The sequence below is a fragment of the Heteronotia binoei genome, chromosome 21 (assembly GCF_032191835.1).
Source record: "Heteronotia binoei isolate CCM8104 ecotype False Entrance Well chromosome 21, APGP_CSIRO_Hbin_v1, whole genome shotgun sequence".
NCBI lineage: Eukaryota > Metazoa > Chordata > Lepidosauria > Squamata > Gekkonidae > Heteronotia > Heteronotia binoei.
Window position 1 is genome coordinate 80,775,880 of NC_083243.1, and position 24,936 is coordinate 80,800,815.

The following is a 24,936-nucleotide window of genomic DNA, read 5'->3' on the forward strand; positions in this document are numbered from 1 at the left end:
TACGATGCTTGACATACGGCCCCCGTTTAATCACCTTCGGGGTTTCTGAGGGAAAGCCTTATAAAATTTATTAATCAAATCAGGTGCTAAGACATTCTGTTCTGCTACCCATTCATTTTGGCTGGCCGGGAAATGCTTCCATTTAATCAAATAATACAACACTCCACGTTTCAATTTTGCATCTAAAATCTCTTGTACTTCATAATGACTCTGATTCCCAATCTGGATAGGTTGTGGAGCTGGTGGTTGAGGGTGCCAAGGAGTACCACTCGGGTCTCTTCTTAAAAGACTGCAATGAAAGACAGGGTGTATTTTAATAAACATCTCGGGTAACTCCAGTTCTATGGTCACTTTATTGATTTCCCTCTTTATTTTGAATGGTCCCAGAAACCAGTAGGCCAGTTTCTTTGAAGGTTGATTCAATGGGAGATTTTTGGTTGACCCAAACACAGAATCACCAACTTTAAAGTCCCACACGGGGACATGTGATTTGTCATACTGTTTTTTATATGCTTCTTTGGCCATCTCCAGGTTCTCCTGGATCCCCTTCCAGCTTTTCTCCAACTTTCCCCACCATTGCTCAAATGTTGTGGGGTCTCTGATTTGCTCCCCCCCTGGTAGCAATGCAATAGGCTTGCCTTCATACCCATTCACGATTTGGAACGGGGAGGCTTTGGTTGAGCTATGAACACTGTTATTATAACCATACTCAGCAAACGGCAGTAGATCTGCCCAGTTAGACTGTTGGTGATTCACATAGCACCATAAGTATTGCTGTAGAAGAGCGTTCACTCGTTTCATCTGCCCGTCGGTTTGTGGATGGTATGCTGAGCTCAGCCCTTGTTCTATACCCATTAGTTTGCAAAACTCCCGCCAGAAGTTGGCAATGAACTGTGGGCCCCGATCACTAATTATCTTGTCTGGGAATGAGTGGATCTTCACAATGTGGTGGAAAAACAAGTAGGCTAATCTTTTGGCGGTTGGCAATTGCACATAAGGGATGAAGTGCGCTTGTTTTGAAAAAGTATCCACTACTACCAAGATTACAGTTTTCCCTTGAGAAGCTGGCAGCTCTACTATAAAGTCCATGGACACTACGGACCAGGGTCGGGTGGCCATTTCCAGGGGTTTCAATAACCCGGGGGGCTTCCCTCCCCTCTTTTTGGCCATCAGGCAAATGGGACAAGAAGCCAAAAACTCAGAAATGTTCTTTTTCATAGAGGGCCACCAAAATTGCCTATTAACTAGGTGCAGCGTCTTCACATACCCAAAATGTCCCGCCAGTTTGTTAGAATGGCAGAATTGCAGAACTTCTGAGCGAAGGCTTTTGGGGACATAAAGTTTGCCATCTTTGTACCAGAAACCGTCCTCCCCTTTTTGCACCTCACCCGGCCGATCTTCTCCTTCGTTTCCTGTTTCAACGGCCAGACGTTCCCCCCCCCCCCGCCACTTCTCGGCATGGGAAGGTTGCTGCTTCATTTTAGAGCAGGTAGTTACTACAGCAGCTACTTGGGAAGGGGGAATTAGGGAATCTACTACCGCTTCCTTTTGGCTATTGTGCTGAGGAAGGTGCGAAAGGGCGTCCTCCAAGAAATATTTCGTCCCTGGGATATGCTTCAAAATGAAGTCGAATTTAGACAAAAACCCCGCCCACCTAATTTGCTTTTCGGTGAGTTTGTGGCGGCTGGTGAGCGCCTCCAAATATTTGTGGTCTGTCCAAATTTCAAATGGCAGCTTGGCGCCTTCTAGCCAGGACCTCCAAGTCTTTAATGCATAGGTCACTGCAAAAGCCTCTTTACCCCACATGAACCAGTTTCTCTGCTCCTGGGAGAATTTCTTTGAAATATAGGCACACAGCTTCAGTCTCCCTTCCTCATCTCTCTGCATGAGGATGGCTCTGCCAGCGACATCGGAAGCGTCACATTGCACAATGAAGGGCGTTAGCTCGTTGGGGTGATTTAGGACTGGTTCACTGGTGAACAGTCGTTAGAGCTTAGTGAACGCCTCCTGACATTTAGGCGTCCAACTTAATTTTGCCCCCGGTTTCTTAGCATCTGGACCTTTCCCCTTAGTCTTCAACAACTCAGTGAGGGGTAGCATAGTTTGAGCGAACCCCGGAATGAAGGTGCGATAAAAATTTGTGAGTCCGAGGAACTATTGGAGCTGTCTATGTGTCCTCGGGGGAGCCCAATCTAGTACCGCTTGGACCTTACTCAGGTCCATGGCCAGTCCCTGCCTGGATACCCTGAAACCCAGGTAATTGAGTTCGGTTTTGTGGAACTCACACTTAGATAACTTGGCATACAGTTTATGTTTCAACAACGTGCTGAGAACATCCTGTACCAACTTCATATGCGATTGTAGATCTTGGGAATAGATAATTATGTCATCCAGGTACACCACCACCCCCTTAAACAAATAGCACTTCGTTTATAAAGTTCATAAAGACCCCTGGGGCCCCATGCAACCCAAATGGCATCACTAGGTACTCGGAACTGTCCCATAGCTGTATTGAAAGCCGTTTTCCATTCGTCCCCCTCCTTGATGTGCACTCTGAAGTACGCGTCCCTCAAGTCCAACTTGGTAAAAATCTTCCCCTCTGACACTGTACTGAGTAAGTCCTTGATGAGGGGTATTGGGTACGCGTTAGAGGTGGAAATCCCACGAAAGTCAGTGCAAAGCCTAAGCGAGCCGTCCTTCTTTTTCCGGAAAAGGACAGGGGCAGCATGGGGGGCTGTGGGGGGTCGTATAAAACCCCTCTTTAAATTCTTATCTAAAAATTCCCTCAATTCCATCTTTTCAGCCCACCCCATAGAATACAGTTTCGCTTTGGGTAAGGTTTGCCCCGGGATTACTTCAATGGCACAGTCAGTGTCCCGGTGGGGCGGGAGTTCATCGGCTCCCTGTTCACTAAACACCTCCCTCAAGTCTCGGTAGGCCTTGGGATCGCTTGAACTTCTTCCACCGTCAGGCAAACCTTCTCATTCTGGGGCAGATGGTTCGGCCCCCACTCCCCTTTCCACTGATGGGTCTGACACCTCACATCATTGAATTCTATTGTTTGGTCCCCCCATCAGATGTCCGGCTCATGCTTTGCCAGCCACCCCACTCCTAGGACCACATCATAGGAGGAGGAGGGGGCTATCACAATGGCCTCCTGGTCCCAGTGGTCTTTAATGCCTATGGGCACCAACTGTGTCTCCAACACGCAAGGCTCCCCCCTCATCACTGACCCATCCATTTGTTCAAATTTGTTCAGTGGGCAGACCCAAAGCGTTCACTTGTTTAGGGGTGATTATGTCCCTTGTGCACCCCGAGTCAATCATGGCCTTCACCTGGATGAACCGCCTGAGTTTGCTGTTCAGCAATATCACTGGGACAAAAAATAACGACCCCGTTACTCTCACCCTGAGTGGTGCCGGTTCGTCAGTGACCTGCTGTACGAGGCTATGAGCCCAGAGCTGGATGATGTGGCCACCTTCCTTCAGGCATTGCTGACCTAGTACGAGGTTCCATTGCAGGAGACCCGCACGCTGGCCACCCTGAGGGACATACAGCAAGGATCTAAGTCGATCTGTGAGTTTGCGGCCGAGTTCCGCGCCAACGCAGCTAAGGTGAGGGGGTGGAGTGAGCTGATGAAGTTTGAGCACTTCACCCGGGGGCTGGCTAAATGCTTGTGTTCTGGATCGGGCCTACAGCAAGCGAGACCTACTACCTGGATAGGTTGGATACAGCTGGCGGGAGAAGTGGAGACCAACATGAAGAGGGTGGCCCTCCAACGCCGGCAGCAAAGCGGAAAAGTGGGCCACAGGGGTGAAGATGGAGGCAAAGAAGACCCAGGTGGGGGGAGGAGCCGTGAAATCCTCAGCAACCCGCAAATGCTTCCATTGCGGGGATCCGAACCACCTGGTTAGCAACTGGGCTCTAGGGGGCTTTTTTTTTAGGTAGAGACCCCAAATTTTCAGCATAGCATCCGGTCCCCCTCCTCAACCCCCTCCCCCAATTTTCAAAAAGATTGGATTCGGGGTCCAATTTTATGAGCCTCAAAAGAATGCGCCCCATCCTTCATTATTCCCTGTGTCAGTCAGTCAGTTTATTGTTGCAGTACATAACTAATGAAAACAATTTAAGAAGCCAATCCATTAAAATCCAATATACAAAGTACTCAAATATTTAGGCATGGTTGTTACAGCAGCATAAAAATATTCATAAAAGGGAGCTTTACAAATTTCAAAATATTCAGAAAAAATAAAAACAATCAACTTCAAGGTCCCTACTTTACAAAATCTTCTCAAATTCTCTTTTTGTTTTAAACAATTTTATTGATAACATATGGTAACAATTTCCGTTAATAACTTCTTTTAATCTATCCCATATGCTTCTTTCTAATCACCCCTCCCTCCGTTACTTGACTCCCGCCAGTGTTATTTACTTAAAATACTAACATTAAAAGGTACCCTTAATTACTAAGAACTAAAATTAATATTCTTCTTTCTTCTAAAGTTTAATCATTATCAAAAATTGTCCAAAGTCCTTTTACTTTCCACTCGTCTTCTACATAACTTCTAAATTATTTCCATTCCCTTTTAAAATCTTCTAAATCATAGTCTCTAAAGTTCTTGTTAATTTGTCCATCTCACTCCATGTCATAACTTTTACAATCTAATCCCATTTTTCTGGTATTTTTTCTTGCTTCCATAACTGCGCATATAAGTGTTCTAGCAGCTGAAAGCAAGTACCAAATTATAGTTCTATCCTCTTTTGGAAATTTTTCCATTTGCAATCCTAACAGAAAAGTCTCTGCAGCTTTCTTGAATTCATATCCCAAGATCCTAGAAATTTCTTGTTGGATCATCTGCGAATACTTTTTTGCTCTTTCACAAGTCCACCACATATGATAGAAAGAACCTTCATGTTTTTTGCATTTCCAACATCTGTCTGGCGTCTTGTTATTCATCTTTGCCAATTTTTTAGGAGTCATATACCATCTATACATCATTTTAAAACAGTTCGCTTTAATACTCTGACATGTTGAAAGTTTCATATAGCTCTTCCATAAATATTCCCATGTATCCATCTGTATTTCTTTATTTACATTTATTGCCCATTTAATCATTTGAGATTTCACTACTTCATCTTCTGTAGACCATTTTAAAAGTTACTTATAAGTTTTTGAAATTAATTTTTCATTATCTCCAAGCAGAACTTTTTCCATTTCTGTTTGCTCTCGTCTTTTTCCTTCAGTTTTAATATCGTTTTCCACCAAACTCTTTATTTGTTGCATTTGAAACCAATCGTATTTGTTATTCAACTCCACAGCAGTTTTCAATTCTATTTTGCCACTTTGTATTTTTAATAGTTGATTGTATGACAGCCATTTTTCCTCACCTGTCTCAGCTGTTATTTTTATCACTTCTGCTGGCACTATCCATAATGGTTTTCTTTCATCACCATATTTCTTATATTTCAACCAGGTATTCAACAAATTATTTCTTATATAATGGTGAGAGAAAAAACTATCCATCTTTTTCTTCCCATAATACATATAAGCATGCCAGCCAAATTTATTTCCATGACCTTACAACACTAAAAGTTTTTTATTCAACAGCGTCACCCAATCTTTTAACCACACTAAACAAACTGCTTCATAATATAATCTTAAATCTGGTAATTGGAATCCTCCTCTTTCTTTAGCATCTATTAAAACTTTCAATTTAATCCTTGGTTTCTTCCCAGCCCATATAAATTCCGAAATCTTCCTTTGCCATTTGCTAAATTGTTTACTGTCTTTCACAATCAGAATAGTTTGAAACAAATACATTATTCTCGGCAAAATATTCATCTTAATTGCAGCTATTCTTCCAAGCAATGACAAGTTAAGCTTATTCCATTTTTTTTAAACTTAAATTTTTTTATTTTATAAAAAGCAGTAAACAACAAATTTTGACAAATATATAACATTACAGTACAGAAAACAATACACTCACACATATTCAAGGGGAGAAGGGAAAATAATAATAAAAATAAAATAAAATAAAATACCTCCGTAAGCGGTTGCACAATTTCTTATAAAAAGAATCGTCTTGTTACATTCAAGTATTATTCAATATATAATACAATTTAGGTACTTCTTTGGCATCATACATTTCTTTGATGAACTATTATTTACAAAGTCCAAAAAAGGAAACCATTTCTCTACAAAATTTTCTCCTATCCTAGGATTATCCCCTAAAGTGAGTTGGGAGGCAATTTTGTCTTGGATTATAACTTCCCACACCTTCTGAAACCATAAAGTTAGCGATGGCAATTTAGTAGTTTTCCAATTTTTTGCAAGAAGTAGTTTACCTGCTAAGAGTAGTAATGAAATAAGTTCTGATTTTAATTTGGGAAAATCCCCTTTTGGCCACAGATTCAGAAGGACAAATTCAGGGGTACGAGGAATGGTTTCCTTTACAATTGCTTCAATTTTTGTTATTAAAGTATTCCAAAATTTCTGTACTCTTTGGCACGACCACCAACAGTGGATGAAGGAGCCAGAGGCACCACAACCTTTCCAGCAAATAGAGCTAGTGTTTTTGTGTGCGTGACTTACAATTTGTGGAGTTAAGTACCATCTTGAAACTAATTTGTATTGTTGCAGTTTAAAGTTAGTGCATTTGGATTTACATACAGATGATGTCCAAATTGTGTGCCACTGCTCTTCTGACCATTGCGATTTACAATCTTTACTCCACGCATTTTGCTGAGATGTGGGTTGTGTCCAATTTCTCTGATTTAATAAACAATACAACTTTGCAATTACACCTTTCAGTCTCGTTTTTTCCTCATAGATTAATTTCTCAAAGACATTTAGTTGGCTAATAGGTTGCATTACAGGGACCACTTTGTTGAGAGCATCATGTACTTGATGGTACTCAAACCAAGGAATTACAACATTAAACTTAGCTTCCAATTGAGTGCGTGTCAATAGTTTCCCCTTCGAGCTAATGTCCGAAATTCTAATAATATTTTCATTCCTCCAGCTCTTAAAGTTTTCTTTAGGCAAGCCTGGGGGGAACCAGGTCTGCCCCAAAAAGGACATTACTGGCATCGATGGTTGGACCACTACAGATCTATACTTATCCCAAATCTTCAGAGTATATTTTAGATAAGGGTTGGTCAAAACAGTTTTTTTCCTGTCCGCCTCACTATTCCAAACAAACTCATTGAGATTTACAGGAAAAATACTTGCGGCCTCTATCTGAAGCCATGGAAGATCACAACTTTTCTTGGAATACAACAGAATGTTTCTCAGCTGGGATGCCAAATGGTATTTCTCCAAAATCGGTGCTCCTAAGCCCCCCCTGTCAATCGGTTTGGCGAGTAATTGGTATGCTATTCTTGGCTTTTTGTTTTGCCACAGAAAAAGGGATAAACTCTTTTGCCACATTGTCATTTCACTTTTCGGTATTTCTATAGGGATGTTCTGAAATAAAAAAAGAAATTTTAGCTTATTCCATTTTATCATATCTTCATCCATTTTACGCCATAGCTTTTTATAATTATTTTTGAACAGGTCAATATTCTTCATTGTTATTTCCACACCCAAATATTTTACTTTAGAGGTAACTTCACATCCTGTTAGTCTCTGCAACTCCTTTTGTTTATTTACTTGCATATTTTTACATAAAAAATTTGATTTTCTTTATTAACATAAAATCCCGCCAGTTCTCCATTTTCTTGTATTTTAGCTAACAACAAAGATGTTACTTGTGTAGGATTTTCATTTATAAACATTATATCATCTGCAAATGCTCTATATTTGTAAATAAATCCTTTAACTCTCAACCCTTCTATTTCTTTATCATCTTGTATTTGCATCAATAAAATTTCAAGAGTCATTATAAACAACAAAGGTGAAAGCGGACAACCTTGTCTTGTACCTTTGCTGATTATCATTTCATCTGTAAGATCTGCATTTATACATAACCTTGCATGTTGTTCAGTATATATTGCCTTTGTCATTCTTATAAAGTTTTCCCCCAACTCTATTTTCTTCATTACTCCAAACATAAAGTCCCAGTTAAAATTGTCAAAAGCTTTCTCTGCATCCGCAAAGAATAATGCAACTTCCTTCTCTGGATGTCTTTCATAATATTCTACAATATTTACAACAGTTTTAATATTGTCTCTTATTTGCCTTTTAGGGAGAAATCCTGCTTGGTCTTCCTTTATGAAATTTATCAAATATTGTTTAAGTCGTTCTGCCAAAATTCTTACAGTCATTATTTAGTAATGAAATTGGTTTATAGTTCTTTACATTCGTGACATCTCTATCTTCCTTAGGAATCAAAGAAATTACAGCTTCCTTCCATGTATTTGGTATTTTCCCTTTTATTCTTATCATATTTATCAATTTTTGAAGTTTCGGTACTAATTCTTCTTTAAAAATTTTTAAATTTTTAGCCGTATATCCATCTGGCCCCCGTGCTTTTCCAATTTTCATTGCATTAATTGCTGCTTCAATTTCTATTTTTTCAATTGTATCATTCAAATTTTTTTCATATGTTCAGTTTAGGGTGCTATTTTAATCTTTTGCAAATACGCTTCCATCTTTTCCTTCTTTACTTTAACACCTTTAAATAATTTAGCATAGTACTTGAAAAATTTTCTCTTTATTCCTTCTTGATATACCATCTCTCTTCCATCAACCACAATTTTATTAATAATTTTACTTCCTCTCTTTTTCTTCAGTTGCCAGACCAAATACTTTCCAGGTTTATTCGCTCCCTCTCAGGACTTCTGTTGTAATTTTTGCAAATCCCATTCCAATTCCTTATTTAACAAATGTCTCATTTGTGCTTGTAGTATTGTAATTTCCCTTATAATTTTCTTTTCCCCTGGCCTTTTCCTCAATTCCCCTTCTTTTTTCATGTCATTAATTTTTTATTTTGTAGTAAATCTTCATTTAATCTGCATCTTCTCACTTTTTTAGACAACTTTGTAATCCATAATATTGGATTATGATCTGCACCTATCTTTGGTAAGATCTCTATTTTCTTAGTTATAAGGCCTAAGTCCTTTGTACCCCATAACATGTCAATTCTGGAAAAAGTATTATGTCTTGCTGAAAAAAATGTATAATCTCGTACTTCAGGATTAAATTTTCTCCATATGTCTTCCAATGTTCTTGTTTAACCAGTTCAAGGAAGGATTTTGGCAATTTTCCTTCTTTATTGTTATTTTTCCCCCCAGATCTGTCCAATGTATTCTGAATTGTTCCATTAAAATCTCCCATAATCATGACCTGGTCGTATGTCACTTCATCAAGTTTTTTTATAATATCTTAAAAAAAAAATCTTTTGCACCATTTGGCGCATACAGTCCCAATTATAAGGTTTTTTTCGCATTTATTATTACTTCTACTGCCACAAATCTTCCATCTTTATCTTTAAATATTATTTTTGGGTCCAATTCTTGTTTAATATAAAGAATCACACCCCTTTTCTTCTGTTCAGCCAATGAAAAAAATTCCAGTCCCAATTGTTTATTCCATAAATATTTATAATCCTTTAGTTTAATATGAACTTCTTGTAAGCAAATTATATTACAGTTTTGTTTTTTAATCCAATGAAATATTGCCTTTCTTTTTTGTGGTGAATTTAATCCATTTACATTCCAAGATAATAATTTATAATCCATCATGGTGCAAATTCTTTATTCTCTTCATAACATTTACGCAGCTCCTGTGTATTTGTAATTGTAATTCTTCTTCCTTGTAGCTCAAAGCTCAAACCTTCAGGTATTATCCATGTATACCTCATTTCATTGCCACATAGTTTTTCTGTTAATTTCTTATATGTTCTCCTGTCATTTATCACTTGTTTTGGCAATTCTTTCATTATTCTTACTCTGCTTCCTCCCACTATCAATGTCTTTTCAAAATTTTTATTCAAGATTTTCCCCACCATTTCTTTTGTCATATATTTTATAACCACATCTCTTGGTAAGTTATTTTTCTTGGCATATGATGAATTCACTCTATACATATAATCATACATATTTCTAGTCCCTTCAGGATCTTCCTCCAAGAAATCAGCAATTATTTTTATTACATGTTCTTTTAAATCCGTCCCTTCTTCTTCAGGTACTCCTCTCAGACGTATTTGTGTCTCCATCAATTTACAGTCATGGATTGTTATTTTTTTCTTGCATTTGTAATAAGGTGGAATCCTGGAGTTTAACTTTCCCTTCTACCTCTTGCACTTTTTTTGACACCACCACTGTTTCATTTCTAAGCTCTTCCATTTCTTTTTAAAGTCCTCAATATCTTTTTAAAGTTCTTTTTTGCAAGCATTTATCATCTTTTCCACCCCTTTCATCATCCTAGCTTCCATTGCTTCCAACTGACATTAAAAAAACAGCAAAAATTTTGATATCACCAAATTAAATTTCAACTATCAGGTTTGATAGATTAGAACTTGCCCTTTCAAATGAGCCTAATTTCGCTGTCCTCTGACCTTCCCAGGCTCAGATATTAATTTTTTTAAAAAAATTAGCCTCCCAGTAATGGCCACCGATGTTTTTCTATGGTAATACAATCCTAGAGTAGGTCCACTTCTTCAATAGTTACTTCCTGCTTTGCTTGCCCCAAGTCACATTCTCGCTGGTAACAAAGTCTCACGATACTTGACGTATTTCCTGTGTTGACTGTAGAAACTGCAGATCTCTGACGATGGTGCTTTCACTCCATAACTGCAGGTAGACAAAACAATAAATTCCTTTCCAGTTTTTAACACTGTCCTTAATTTAACAAAGTCCAAAATTCACCCCTTCTCCTCTTCTTCTTCTTCCAAGCTTTCAAACTTTCTCTTTCCCACCTTCTAATATTATTTTGTTTGCTTTAAAATAGTCCCGGAATGGTAGATAACAATCCGTACCTTTTTCTAAGGTTATCCATATCAACACTGGTCTCGTACAGCATCAGATGTTTAGCAGTCTCAAAGAAGATTAGGATCTTGTCAAGCTTATGTCAAATAAATTACTCTGTAAGCTTCTGCAGATGATAAATATGCAACTCTTCACTGGGGATCCCTCAAAGCCTCAAAGGAGCCCCCCTCCTGGGACTCCTTTTAGCCAAGGTAAATCACCTCAAAGTTTCCTCTGCATATCTTGGACTAATCTCTCACTGAGAAAAGTAGGCAGAAGGCAAAAATTTGCCCTTTACTACCCCGAACAGAAGTTCTAATCTGCCCCCCTTAGAGAGGCAGGTCAGCTCAGCATTCTCAAAATCCTGGAAGTCCAAAATCTTCTCAAATTTTCTTGACAGCCACCAGAAATCTGGTGCAATCATACGTAAACATTAATCTTCATCATGGTCTCTGTGCAGTCCCACACAGCCACACGTGTGTGACTGCACAGATGACCACTCGAAGATCATCAGTTACAGGTAAGCAACCTGTTTATCTTCATCGTGGTCTCTGTGTAGTCCCACAAATGCGTAGCTGTGTGGAGAACCCGTGTTTATGACTGCACAGATGCCCATTCGTAGATCATCAGTTACAGGTAAGCAACCTGTTTTTTTCAGTGAAGAGAAGGCATTTAAAAGGAGCTCTGTCTCTTTAAATGCAGTGGCCAGAACTCTCTTTGGAATTCAGTCATATTTATCACAACTTTGCTTCTGGCTCCACCCCCCAAAGCCCCCAGTTATTTCCTGAGTCAGACCTGGCAACCCTAGCTCATTGGTCTGTGAGCTGTCAGGGCTCTTTTTTATTTGTTTGTTCATTCTTCTGTTCTTAGCAGCACTCAGGGAAGAATCTTCCCAGATGTAGTACGTAATATTCAGCAGCCTCTAACCAAATAGTAGTTGGCAAACCTAGCACAAGCAAATTCATAGCATATATGTCTTGAGGAGTTTTCTTTCCAGTTATCCTACATGATGAGAGACACACACCCAGTAATTCCCTGGAGCCCTTATTGCAGAGTCTGATCTGTGGTGTATCCCATTTAAGTGGGTGGCATAATCACTAATTAATTTATAATCCTAGCAATTTTTAAATAGACACAATATGATAATTCTGTCCTGTGCAGTTCTTTGTTAATTTTCTCTGGCATCTTATGAAGCATGAAACATTTATCTGTTCCATCTCTGTCCTTCACACGCCTGGTGGCAGCAGTCTCTGGCAGTTCCCTTGCTCAGTGGTTAAAAACAGGCACTTCCAATTTGTGTTGTCTCACTGTAGCTCTCTCCTGCTCATTCTAGGCTTCTTTCCCTCACAATGTATTTAATAAAGTTTGTTTCTTTGCTTGCACTGGAAAAAAACTATCCAGCCAGGGCTTTTTTTGTGCAGGAGCAGAGTTCCGCCTGGTCTGGCCAGGGCTTCAGTTGGCATGCTAGCGATGGCACAGGTAGGCATCTTTAAATGCCTCCCTGATGGCTTCAGCCTTCCTAGCGTGCCCGCTGCAGCAGGTGCGCTGGGAAAGGCAGGGGGGAGCTCCTGCTGGGCTTTTTCTACAAAAGAAGTCCTTGTGGTAGCTATTATTATTATTATTCATACACTGTTTCAAGGGATTTTCATGAGCACCACACTTATAACAAATGAAATGCTTGAGGTTGGGGGTTTGCTGGAGCCTTGTTTAACTGAGCTCTGTGTGAATGTAGGTATGGAGAAATTTATTGAAAGATGAGAAAACTTTGAGCAGTTATAGACAAAGAAGTCAATTTTTTCATAAGTTTTTCCATGGTGTGTACAGGAGAAAGCAGAACATACCTTTGCATGTTTTTGCTTGTAGGCAGGCAGACTACTTGACCTGGATGGCCCAGGCTAGTCTGATCTCATCAGATCTCAGAAGCTAAACAGGATCAGCCTTGGTTAGTACTTGGATGGGAGACCACCAAGGAAGTCTAGGGTTGCTATGCTTTGGCAGGCAATGGCAAAAACCACCCTCTGAAGTCTCTGCTTGAAAATCTCATGCTGTGAATTGGCTGTGAATTGATGGCACTTGAAACACACAGTGTTGAACTCTCAAGTTGCCCAAGTATGTTTAGCATACAAACTACACTTTATGTCTGTGTCAAATAAGGCTGTCATATTTCACCTGAGATAGAATTGAAACATTAAACAGATGAAATTTATTCAAATACTGTTGCAGTTAAGACTGCGATAGAAGAAGCTGCACCTGTTAGCATGTGCCTACCTTGTTGAAGGAAAGAGGCTGTTCTGAATAAACCTAGCCCTAAGCAGTGCTTGAAATTAAAGTTTTTGCTGTCAGACTGAAAATTTGGCCGTTGGGATATCGTAGTATTCTTTCTATGAAGGGTCTGATTAATATAAGTATTGAACTTCCATAATACTAAACTACTTGAAGTTCAAGAACAAAAGATCATTTTTAAATGCAAGTATTTGACAGCTTTGTGAAATACAGCGAAGGATTTTTAAAAAACAAAGTCTGGACAAAATTTCAGCACTGATTTGCAAGTTCTTTCAGAACTTTTTTTTTTGGAGGAGGCGGGGAGTATATACTGTTTTAGAATAGGAGGTGTAGGATACCACTCCATCCTCCGTCAGTGTTTTTGTGTTTTTAAAAAGTTGTGTAGGAGCAGTAACGTTGCCTGCTGTGCCAGGTTACTTCCTGCTCCTTGCCTGTTTGAATAAGTGATAGTTGGGGTATACGAGCCTCCAAGTGGGACCTGTGGCAAAGTACCCTATTGAGGTCCCTGACCTCCTCAGGCTCCATCTCCAAACCTCTAGGAGTTTTCCAACCTGGAACTGGCAACCTTAGCTCCCTATCCCCTGCCAGTGGCCAGGGCAGACCTGGCAGCCCTAGACGGGGAGGTGGTGTTGACCTGGCAATGTCACTTTTGGGTTTTAGCTAGAAGTGATATCTCTGTGTTGACAACATATTTTGATATTCCTCCTTATACCATTTCCCCAAAGTCTCCTGGGGGTTTTAGACATGTGCCTGGCATGTCTAGCAGACAAATTCAATAGATGTTTAAGAACACTAATACAATAGGAAAAGCTTCACCTGCAGGTCTTTACCCTGTCACATTCAAGTTACTATTAAGAGAAAAGGTAGAACTTTTTTTAAAAAATCCTCAAATTTGTTTTCTATTTGCCTGCTGAGGGAAGAGTGGAGTCTGAGAAAGGGCATGGCAAGAGATGAATCAAGCCAGGAAATGGACAAGGGGGCTGTCAAGAGGGAGGGGGGAGAGTAAAATTTAAAAAGGGTTTAAAGTCTCAAGTGAGCTGAAAAGGTGTGTGTGTGTGGGGGGGGGGGGGGGAGAATTCCACAGAACTGTTTGAATGAGTCAATGTATAAGTGTGACTCAAACATGACATCTTATATCTTGTTCCATTCCAAAACTTAACTCTAACAGGGAAAATGCAATATCCCACTCGTTGTGTTTACCAGAGCTATGTGTTTCTTCTGGGAAATTTTTGCAGCAAGCAGTTCAGTTCTCAAGTCTTATATTCTGTGACTGAAATGGTCATGGTCTCCCTTACGTGCCTTACTGGAAAACCTGAGGCTGTGTTGCCTCCAGTTCAATCTAATGGGTAATCTCTAATAGTTCTTGACCGATAATGCTGAACTCCTTCCTCCTCTTGTGGGTGTTTCCAGTGCTTATATGAGCTGCCAAGGGTATATACTCTCCCAGTATTTTGGAGGATCACTTGCTGGTATACTAGACTCAGGTGCTCTTTAATAATTTGACTGCAGCTGTGTGCCTTTCATCTTGTGCTCAAATCTACTGTCTAAAAAAAAAATCTGTAGCTTCTTCAAGATGTGAGAGAGATAGTAGTTTATTAAAAAGCTGTATTTCACAGTTGTTTGCTACCACAGGGACCTTGTCCTGTCATCAGAGATTGATAGTTGTATGGGTGTGCCATCTCAAGCCTTGGAAATGAAAAGTTTGTATGCAAAGGCAGTAAATTTTCCTGTAAGCAGTTTGCATAAACGAATTGGTTATGGCAACAGACTGCTGGTGTAGTTTGGCAATGACCCTGCAAAGCGGCCTTGAGCTGTTTCAATAAATGTCCTTTGAATTTGAAATGTGACTCATACTGGAAGATTGGGGCTAATAAACCTGGTGGGTATTAGCAGCGAGATATGATTGGAGTTCTTTATAGAGGTCCAGAGGCCTGGTTTTGAATATAACATTGCTTTTTTCACAAGGCCTCTGTCCCTGATCATCTTGTGCTGCAGAGGCATCCTTTCTTTAACACTTTTAGAAGAATTGTGTTTTCATCACTTTGTCAGAAGCTGGGGCTGTTGGTGGAGACCCATGACCTCAGCCATTCTCCAGCATATTGCAGAGGCATCCTTTCTTTAACTTTATTAAAGGTACCATGACAGAATTGGAACTGATGTACACATTTAGAGAACTGTGTAGTAGTATAATAGAATCATAGAGTTGGAAGGTGCCTCCAGGGTCATCTAGTCCAACTTCTTGCACAATGCAGGAGACTCACAAATACCTCCCCCTAAATTCACAAGATCTTCATTGCTGTCAGATGGCCATCTAGCCTCTGTTTAAAAATCTCCAAGGAAGGAGAGCCCACCACCTCCCAAGGAAGCCTGTTCCACTGAGGAACCACTCTAATGGTCAGGAAGTTCTTCCTAATGTTGAGCTAGAAACTCTTTTGCTTTAATTTGGTTCTGGTCCTACCTTCTGGGGTCACAGAAAACAATTCCACACCATCCTCTATATGACAGCCCTTCAAGTACTTGAAGATGGTGATCATATCACCTCTCAGCCGCAACCTCTCCAGGCTAAACACGCCCAGCCCTTCAACCTTTCTTTGTAGGACTTGGCCTCCGGCCCTCTCACCATCTTCGTTGCTGTCTTCTGGATCCATTCCAGCTTGTCTATATCCTTCTTAAAATGTGGTGCCCAAAACTGAACACAGTACTCCAGGTGAGGTTTTACCAGAGCAGAGTAAAGCGATACCATCACTTCACGTGATCTGGACACTATACTTCTGTTGATACAGCCCAAAATTGCATTTGCCTTGTTGCCTATGTCAGTTTGTCAGAAGCTGGGGCTTCCGGTGGGGACCCCTGACCTCAGGCATTCTCCAGTATCTTTTGTAAGAGCTCTTTGGGGCCTGAGCAGTGGGAGAAAAGGGAGGTTTACTCACCTTGGCCCCTTTCCCCTGCTGGGCCTTACCATAGCCTACAATTGCAAACCTCCAGGTGGAGTAGGGTGGCCAGATCGTCCCGCCCACCTGGGAAAGTCCCGCCCCTGCCCCCAAATTCCCGCCTCACGGGTTGGCTAACCCGGGACCAAGCAAATCCCAGGTTCGCCAAAATCCCGCCGCCATGGTGAGTGCGGTGACTGGTAACGCAGCGCCTTCGGTCGACCTGCCGTCCTCCGCCTCGCAGAAGCAGAGCAAGAACACCCCTCCTTCACAGACATACAAGTCGCCCAGTCAGGAAAGGGTTAAAGAGAGTCCCCACCCCCCACCTCGGGCTGAACTTTCCTCGCGGTGATCCAAGGGGGAGCGGAGCAGGAGCCAAAGTCGGGGGTGCGGGGGGAGGGGGAGAGAAGGGCGAAAGAAACTAGTTTGGGGCAGCGTTCCCTCTAAGCTGCACAATCATGCGAGCAGAACAATCTACTTTGTGAGCTGCTTGCAGCATTGAAGTTGTGAGCTGCATCACTTCGTGTGCTCCGGGGCCCTCCTTCCTGAGCGGAGACAAAAAGCTGTGAGTTGGGGGCTAAAAACCTGTGAGCCAGCTCCCGCTCACTCAGCTTAGAGGGCACACTGGTGAGAGGTCCCTGGGAGAAGTCCTGCGCCGGCTGCTCTGCCTTGCGCAACTCCCTCTGTCGGGGTGTTGGGCAGAGAGAGAGGCAAGGCGAGGAGGGCAGCGTGCTCCTCAATCCAACACGCCCGGGCTGGAGAGAGAAGCTCGGAGGGTGGTTCGCTTGCAGCTCTGCAGCTGTCCCGGTGTGGTCCCTTCTTCTTCTTCTTCCCTCCCTGCTCCGCCTCCTCCCGGCCGGCCGGGGCTGCCTTCGGGCTTGCAACTTTCTCCTCTCTCCTCCCGGGCGCAGCAGCAGCAGGAGGAACCTGTTACTGGCGGCTTCTTCCTGCCACTGAGTCATCCCCCTGAATGTCGGGGCTGGTCGTGCTCTGTGCTCCGTGATCTGTGCATGCGGTTTCCCAGACCAGATGGCCGCCGGGGGTCTGTTCGACTGAAGGCAGGCAGCTGCCGCAAATGGCGTGCAAGCGGAGAAGCCAGCTCGGTCTACATGGGGGTGGGGGGGGAGGGTTGCCCAAAGAGCTTCCCATTTCAAAGAGAGAAAAGGAACGAAGATGCACATCAAAGCCATTCTGTTTCCGTGTAACTCCGTAGTTCTTGGTGGTGTTGGTTTTTTGTGTCTTGACATTTCTGGTATAGCTGGGAATTTATTCCCCCCCCCACACACCCCTCAGCCAACAATGTTGTTTCCTCTGTGTTCAAAATGTTGTCAGCCTGTGCAATTTCTTTCTTTCTTTAAAAAAAGCATCACTTCCCTTGCTTTAAACCAAAAGGGACATGGTGTGTTTTAAACTGTACAAGTTTCCCCATTTTGTGTCTGAGTGTAAAGTCTGCTTTTGGAGGTTTGGCTTCTGTATGTCTTGCAATGAATATCCGAGCGTGGGACATCATGTGCTCATGGTCCCCTTTAAAAATATTTTTTTGGGTACAAGGTGTAAATAAAACCCAGGTTTCAGCCTTGTCTTGTGAGCAGCGTTCCCTCTAAGCTGCAGTCTTGTGAGCAAAAATGCTATTTTGTGAGCTACTGTGTTAAAGTTGTGAGTTACTGGAATTAAAGTTGTGAGCTACTGCATAAATTATTGTGCTCTGGGGTCATCCTTCCTGAGCTAAGACAAAAATCTGTGAGCTGGAGGCTAAAAATCTGTGAGCTAGCTCATGCTAACTCCGCTTAGAGGGAACACTGCTTGTGAGTAAACCCTATTGAGCTCTGAAGGAGTGACTTCTGAGTAAACAGGCATAGGTTCGTACTGTAGGCAATCTCTTCTGAGCTTCTGGGTGTGATTTGGAGTATGCTTGGGTTTTGAGGTTTTGTTGAGGTTCAGTTCTTTTGCTTCTGGTTTCAATGGGTCATTTGAGACACTTTGTCCAATGAGGTGCAGCTTTTTGGCTTGCCAGCGTGCAAAGGTTTCTGTCAAAGTTTGTGGACCCATGTCAGGAAAGTAACAAGAGGGCTGCCCTCTTGTTAGAGCGCGGTGCCATGTCCCGGGGGTGCTGCACCCACCTCCTGTGGGATGTGAGGAAGCGGAGTTTGGGGCTAGAGGAGCCCGGCCTGCTGTGGAGGCGATACCTCGGTGAGAAGGGAGGGTGGGGTCTGGGCGGCGGGAGGGGAGGGGGGCGGCGGGGGGGCACGTCGTAGGTTGCCCCTCCCCCAGCAGCGCAGGCCACGGGCTTGACAGCGCTCGAGCTGGAGGGCCACGAGGGCGGGGTTGGCTGTGGGGCCAGGGGTTCAGTCCTTGGGGCAGCGCAGCTCATTGGTCACTTCCTGCTTCCGGCAGGTGGCGCGGGGAAACGATGTCACAGGAAGTGATGTCACTTCCTGTTTCCGGCAGTGGCATGATGTCACCGGAAGTGACGTCACTTCCTGTTTGCGGCGGCGCGCCCTTCGCGCGCACACGCACACATTCATTCCCCCCTCAAGGTGTCCCTGGCTGGCCTGCAGATATTATGGCCACCCTAGACTGTTCATGTTCCATTCCAAAACTCTCCACAACCATCCAGAGCTGGCTGGCTGACTGGCTTTTGCAGCCTGTGTGATCTGCCTGATAACCCTGACTACAGAGTAATACAAGAAGTATGCTATTGCTGTAAATCCTTTGAGTTATATGAAGCTGATGGCTCTCATCCAGCGGAGGAGTGATTCAATTAAAACATTAACGTAGGATTTCCTGTATCTTCCAAAATTCTATAAAACAGTGGCTCCAAACTTTTTTGGCACTGGGGACCGGTTTTGTGGAAGACAGTTTTCCCACAAATCGGTGGGGGCGGTGGCACTGGGGTTTTGCTGCCCCAAGTTGCCCCTGTTCCTGCTCCCCATGGAGGTCTTTAAATGAGGGGTAGCTGAAGGTTGCAGCAGTACTGCCCCTTCCACCTGCCCGGGACCCGGGTGGATAAAAGAGGCGGTGTGGCCTTGCTCTGAGAGAGCCTGTTTGGTGTAGTGGTTAAGTGCATGGACTGTTATCTGGAAGAACCGGGTTTGATTCCTCACTCCTCCACTTGCACCTGCTGGAATGGCCTTGGGTCAGCCATAGCTCTGGCAGAGGTTGTCCTTGAAAGGGCAGCTGCTGTGAGAGCCCTCTCAGCCCCACCCACCTCACAGGGTGTCTGTTGTGGGGGGAGAAGATATAGGAGATTGTAAGCCACTCTGAGTCTCTGATTCAGAGAGAAGGGTGGGGTATAAATCTGTAATTCTTCTTCTTCTGAGGTTGCCTCCCCTGCAAAGCGAGGCCACACTGCCTCTTTTGTCTGCCCAGGTCCTGGGTGGGTGAAAGGGGCAGTGCAGCACCTCTGCCTTGCAGCCTGGTTGCTAATAGCCATGGACTGGTACTGGTCTGTGGCCTGTGGGTTGGGGACCCCTGCTATAAAAGATTCACTTGTATTGTGTTCCCCACAATACTTGTCCAGAGCAGGCTTTACTGTCCTCTGCAGAAGAAAAGAACGTATTGATCAATAGCTATATCTGAAAGGCTATTGATGTGCATTTAATGGTTTTTAAAATTCTTGTTCTATAGGTGTGTCGTTGTGCTCTTCAACCCCCGGAAGAATAAGCAGCATCATATTCTGAATAGTTCCAGGTGAGTGAAATCCAGGGTTGTCAAATGGTGTCTTGCTTTTCTTTTTCTGGAAGCCTGAGAGGCCTTTTAAAACTTTGCCAAGTGGTGGGGCCTCACAATCAAAATTAAGGATGGCATACAAAAAACCCCTTTCCTCTGTCTTTCAGCCACTCATGTACAGTAGCTGAAATAGTTTAGGAGCATAGGAATAAACAAACCCAGTGGAATAGTATGGCTAGCTGTTGAAACTTGGGAAAGGAAGCTCAGAACTTGTGTGTTCTAGTCTTTTCTTTTGTGCTCATATTTGGGTTGTGGGGAGATTTTTTTTTTTTACTTTAAATTTTGCCATTTTTTAATTTGGGAGTTTTAGGCACAAACAGACCAATAATTTTTATTCACTATTATCCTGGCCATTCTGACTTTCTTAGAAATGTGTTGAGTTTTGTGCAGAATTCTGTTTTGGCTTCCATCCACAAATGTGTCTCTTCAAGGAATAGATACCAGGATTACTGACAGGAGAGAGAATTTAGTCATCTATCAATTTATTCAGGCTTCTCTTCACCACATTTTTATTACGGATTAGTGATGTTCACCCCATCCCGCTATGCAACATATAATTTGCCCAAAGCATTTTGAACGTGTTTGAATTTTCACATTGGTTGGAAATTTGAACTTGTGTTGCATTTTTAAATTGTATTTATATCATGCTCCTGCTGATGAATTAAGAACTTCCCAAGTGGTTTGTTATGCTGAATGATCCTACATCAGGATTTTGAAGCATCAGTTGTATAATATTGATACCACCACTGGTGTAATCCACAGGAATATTGATATTGCACTGAACTAAAGGTTTTTTGAACAGTGGGATACTGACCATGGAAATCATCTGACTGCTAAGTGAAGGATATAGGAACTTCTTTCTAATTGGGTCACAGCCAGTCGGATGCTACTTGAGTGTACAATACTAATTATTTAAATACTAAAAAAATCCCTTTTGATGTCTAAATTCCTTTTAATTTTAAAATAATTTTTTGGAAAAGCATCAGAGTTGGTTGTTTGAGACTTTGGGATACCAGCTGTATCAGTATTTTCAAAACATGTGCATCAGCCACAGGCTGATAAACTTTCTCTTTTTTTCTTAATGGTTGTGATTTTAGAACAAGCCTATAACTGGATCATTAAAAAAAAAAAAAAGCAAAGCAGTGGAATGCTGATCCAGTATTTACATGTTCTCCAAGTTTACTGTTAGGAATTATGTACATGATGGTTTACATAGGCTAGTATGGTCTTGCTTATAGTCCCAGATCTACACCTTAGTTTTGTTGAGTTGAAAACTCCATCACCTTCAGCTGTTTCACAAAATGTCTTTTCTCCTTCTGAACAGGAAGACTATTACAGCTCTTGCTTTCTCTCCTGATGGAAAATACTTGGTTACTGGAGAGGTAAGTGGTGGAGCTTTAAAGCCTGCTGATATGAGAGGCTGCCTGCCCTTTTCTCACGAATCATAGAAGTTTCTCCTCACACATTCAGGCTGATATGTGAACAGGCTAAAGCAGCTTTTTACCTTTTCCTGCCTATTTGGTATTGGGAGAGAGCCTTGATACAAAGGACGAGAAGCTCCTTGTGTGACAGAAGGGCTCATGTTGCCTTTTTGCTGCTCGCCATTTTACTCTCTTTTTCTAGCCTTAGAATAGTTGATGAGTTGGAACATTTAGGGTTCTAGATAGGCAGAGCTTGCCTCTTCCTGTCTGAGGTAATGTCATTGCTTTTAGAGGAGTCATTGCTTAGTAGTACAACATACACTTTGTATATACAAAATTCTTCCTTTCTGACCATCTTCAGTGAAAGAATTTTGGTAAGCACGGCTGGGGAAAAAGATCTCTGAGATGCTGGGGGTGCAACTATGGCCCAAGTGATCCATTAGGATGATCCTGAATAAAGCAACTTCTTCTTATCTTACTGGAGCAATTTATCAGTGTGGTTTGACAAAAGGATGCTTCTTGAGATTAGGAAATAGAAAGTGTGGTTTATACTGAAGTTAATTAACAGTTTATTAAAATAGTCACGAGGGAACCTTAATTTGCTTCTATGTTATGACTTCTCTAAACCATGAAAGGTAGAAACTAGTATGAATCTCAATTACTTCTCTTTAGAAGCTTTGCTTTTAAATGTATTTTCCAGAGAATAAAGATTGGGTATTCAGACAGATGAAAAGCAAAGATAAGATTTGCAGGGTAAGAATTAGCTGTGGGCACTGGCATCCTCTAATTCATCCGTAAAGGAGGATGTGGATCAGAAGTTCTGGTTTCTGCTTGGGATACAGAAGAGACAATGCAGAACAGTCTTTTTTTTTTTTAAGTCATTTAGAAGGAAGCCTTGAATAGTGACAAAGATTCTGGTGCCTGTGGGTTTGGCAGGTTTACTTCATCGCTGGCAGAAGGTTTTTCCCCTTGGAAGATGCAAAAAGGAAAGACAGAAATGATTGCATTCTGTATCTAATGCAGACCAGATACACAATATTCATTCTCTGTGTGCAGTGAAACTTGAATTGCTGGATGCTGAAAGACCACAAAAATGCTGACTGTCCTCTTTATGTCCATGTTGGATAGCTGCCATCTGTGTCTTCTGACTTGATTACTGTTGGCCTCTGTAAACACACATGCATGAAATGATTATTAAAAAATTCCTCCAATCACAAGTACTAAATTCAGTGTGTGATTCCTCCCCTCCTTCGCTCTCCCCGGTAAATGCTAGTTAAGTGCTAGATTTTTATCAACTGTCCATTTCAATAGAAAAGAGCAAGAGTCCAGTAACAAAATCTGTGGTAGGATGTGAGCTTTCTTGAGTATCTGAAGAAGTGAGTAGTGGCTCACGAAAACTCATACTCTGCCACAAATTTTGTTAGTCTTTAAGGTGCTACTAGACTCTTGCTCTTTTCTACTGCTACAGACCGACTAACACAGCTACCCATCTTGATCTATGTAGCAATTTTCAGGTATCTTATATAGAGAGCAATTTTCAGGTAGCTTATAGAGAGGGCAATGGCATTGCAGTTGCAGAGTTTTCTGGATGACGCTTCCACCTTAGATCCATTCCAGTCCGGCTTCCGCCCGGGCCATGGGATGGAGACAGTGCTTGTCGCCTTCATGGATGATCTCCAGCAGCATCTGGATCGAGGTGGTTCGGCGGTACCGTTGCTGTTAGACCTATCAGCTGCATTCAATATGGTTGATCACCAGTTGCTGACCCGCCGCCTCGCCAACGCCGGGATTCAGGGGCTGGCCGTGCAGTGGCTTTCCTCTTTCCTTGAGGGTCAGGGACAAAGGGTGGCAATCGGGGGAGAACTATCCCAGAGACACCTACTTAATTGTAGGGTGCCTCAGGAAGCGGTCTTCTCCCCGATGTTGTTTAACATCTACATGCGCCCCCCTGCCCAGATTGCCCGGAGATATGGGCTGGGTTGTCACCAGTATGCTGGATGGCCGGACTGACGATGTCCCTAAAAATCTGGACCTGGTGCTGCAAGCTGCTAATTGCTTTGAATTTTATTGTTGTATCATGGTACAATGTACTATGTCATGTAAGCCGCCCTGAGCCTGCTTCGGCGGGGGAGGCCGGGATATAAATTAAAATTTATTTTTATTATTATTATTATTTTCACATCAGTGGCATGAAAGAAACAAATGGAGAATACTAGCAATGAAAATGAGCAAAATGGTTCACAGCGACAACTTATGAAAACCACTACCCTGCAGTAATGAGCAAATTTGTGCATCTCTAGAAACAGGCAGGCAGCTAACAGAAATGTGGAACTTCTCTGTGACATTTCCCTCAGCAGGAAAGGAAATTTGCAGTCCCTCACTGAGAAGATTTAATTCTCTGATATTTCTGGAATGCAGAATTTCACTTGCCCCTCATGATTGGGTCAGTTCGTTTTCAGTTTTTCAGCTTCAAGAGCAATTATGAATCCTTATAAATGACAGATGTTCTGAAAAGATGGTGTTCAAGAGCAGCAGTTGAACACTCTCGTGTTCCTTTCAAGATTTTGCTGGTTTTCACTTAAAATGGCCATGTTGCAATATATTCAGTTGTGGCATTGCCAAGTTTCAGAAATTTGGTCCTGGTACACTGGCTGTTTTAACAACAAACAATTGGCTGCCCTGCAGTCTCTGAAAATACTTGATCTTCTCAGTTTAACCATAATCTTTACTTATAAATTAATCTTTTGCGGGGTTCAATACTAGTAAGCTGGGCATTTCCAGAAGCTGCTAGACTTTGAATCATTTGATTAGAGGATCACAGATAGCAAAGCAGACTACTGCAGTTCTGGAAGGCATGATCTTCACCACTGATACAGCACTGGATTGGAAGGCTTTTTACATTTAGCTACCAAATAACACATTACCTTGGGGGCAGGATATCGTTCAGAGAACTGTTTCAATTTATCATTTTAGATAATTTTTGTCTGTCTCCCTGCACCACTACACCCAAGCAAACTCAAAAGTGTGTATTTTATTTTACTTTCCTCTGATTGGCCATACCTGAGTTATGTGAGGAGTGGGGATCTGTTGTGCTTTTAAATGGTTAAATATGTGTGCTGAAAATTGTTATAAATGGTAACAACCTCCTATCAAATCTCAGTACAATATTAATAACAAAAACAGAGGTGCCATGTGGTTCCTCATTTACAGATTTCTTACTACCAGGTATAAGGTCGAGTTGATGGTAACACACTAGCATTGAATACATATGGACCTTCAGTAGCCTTTTAAAATCTTTAACTATTTATGGACTGAAATTAACAAACTTCTAGTCTCTGCTAGACAAGCCTCTAGCCCCTGCTAGAAAACATTTGGCAAAATGCGGTGGCTTTGTCCACAGAGGGATGCAATGTCAGTGGTTTTAAGATCATATTCACTTGCTGTCCTTCTCTCTGTTTTCAGAGTGGGCATATGCCAGCTGTTCGAGTATGGGATGTGGCTGAACGGACTCAGGTGGCGGAGCTTCAAGAGCATAAGTATGGAGTGGCGTGTGTGGCTTTCTCCCCCAGCTCCAAGTACATCGTCTCAGTGGGTTACCAGCATGACATGATTGTCAACGTTTGGTCATGGAAGGTAAAAATATAGAACAAGATTTCTTTTAGAAC

At 42.1% G+C, this 24,936-nt stretch overlaps 1 protein-coding gene across 2 annotated transcripts in view; it reads left to right on the plus strand.

The window, feature by feature from the left end:
- Positions 1–24,936, plus strand: part of MAPKBP1 (mitogen-activated protein kinase binding protein 1) — a 216,215-nt gene that overhangs the window by 100,202 nt on the left and 91,077 nt on the right. For both annotated transcript variants that reach the window (XM_060263107.1, XM_060263106.1), the window contains exons 4-6: positions 19,749–19,811; positions 21,175–21,232; positions 24,734–24,904. In XM_060263107.1, the coding sequence (XP_060119090.1) occupies positions 19,749–19,811; positions 21,175–21,232; positions 24,734–24,904 (292 nt within the window). The remainder of the gene's footprint in view (positions 1–19,748; positions 19,812–21,174; positions 21,233–24,733; positions 24,905–24,936) is intronic.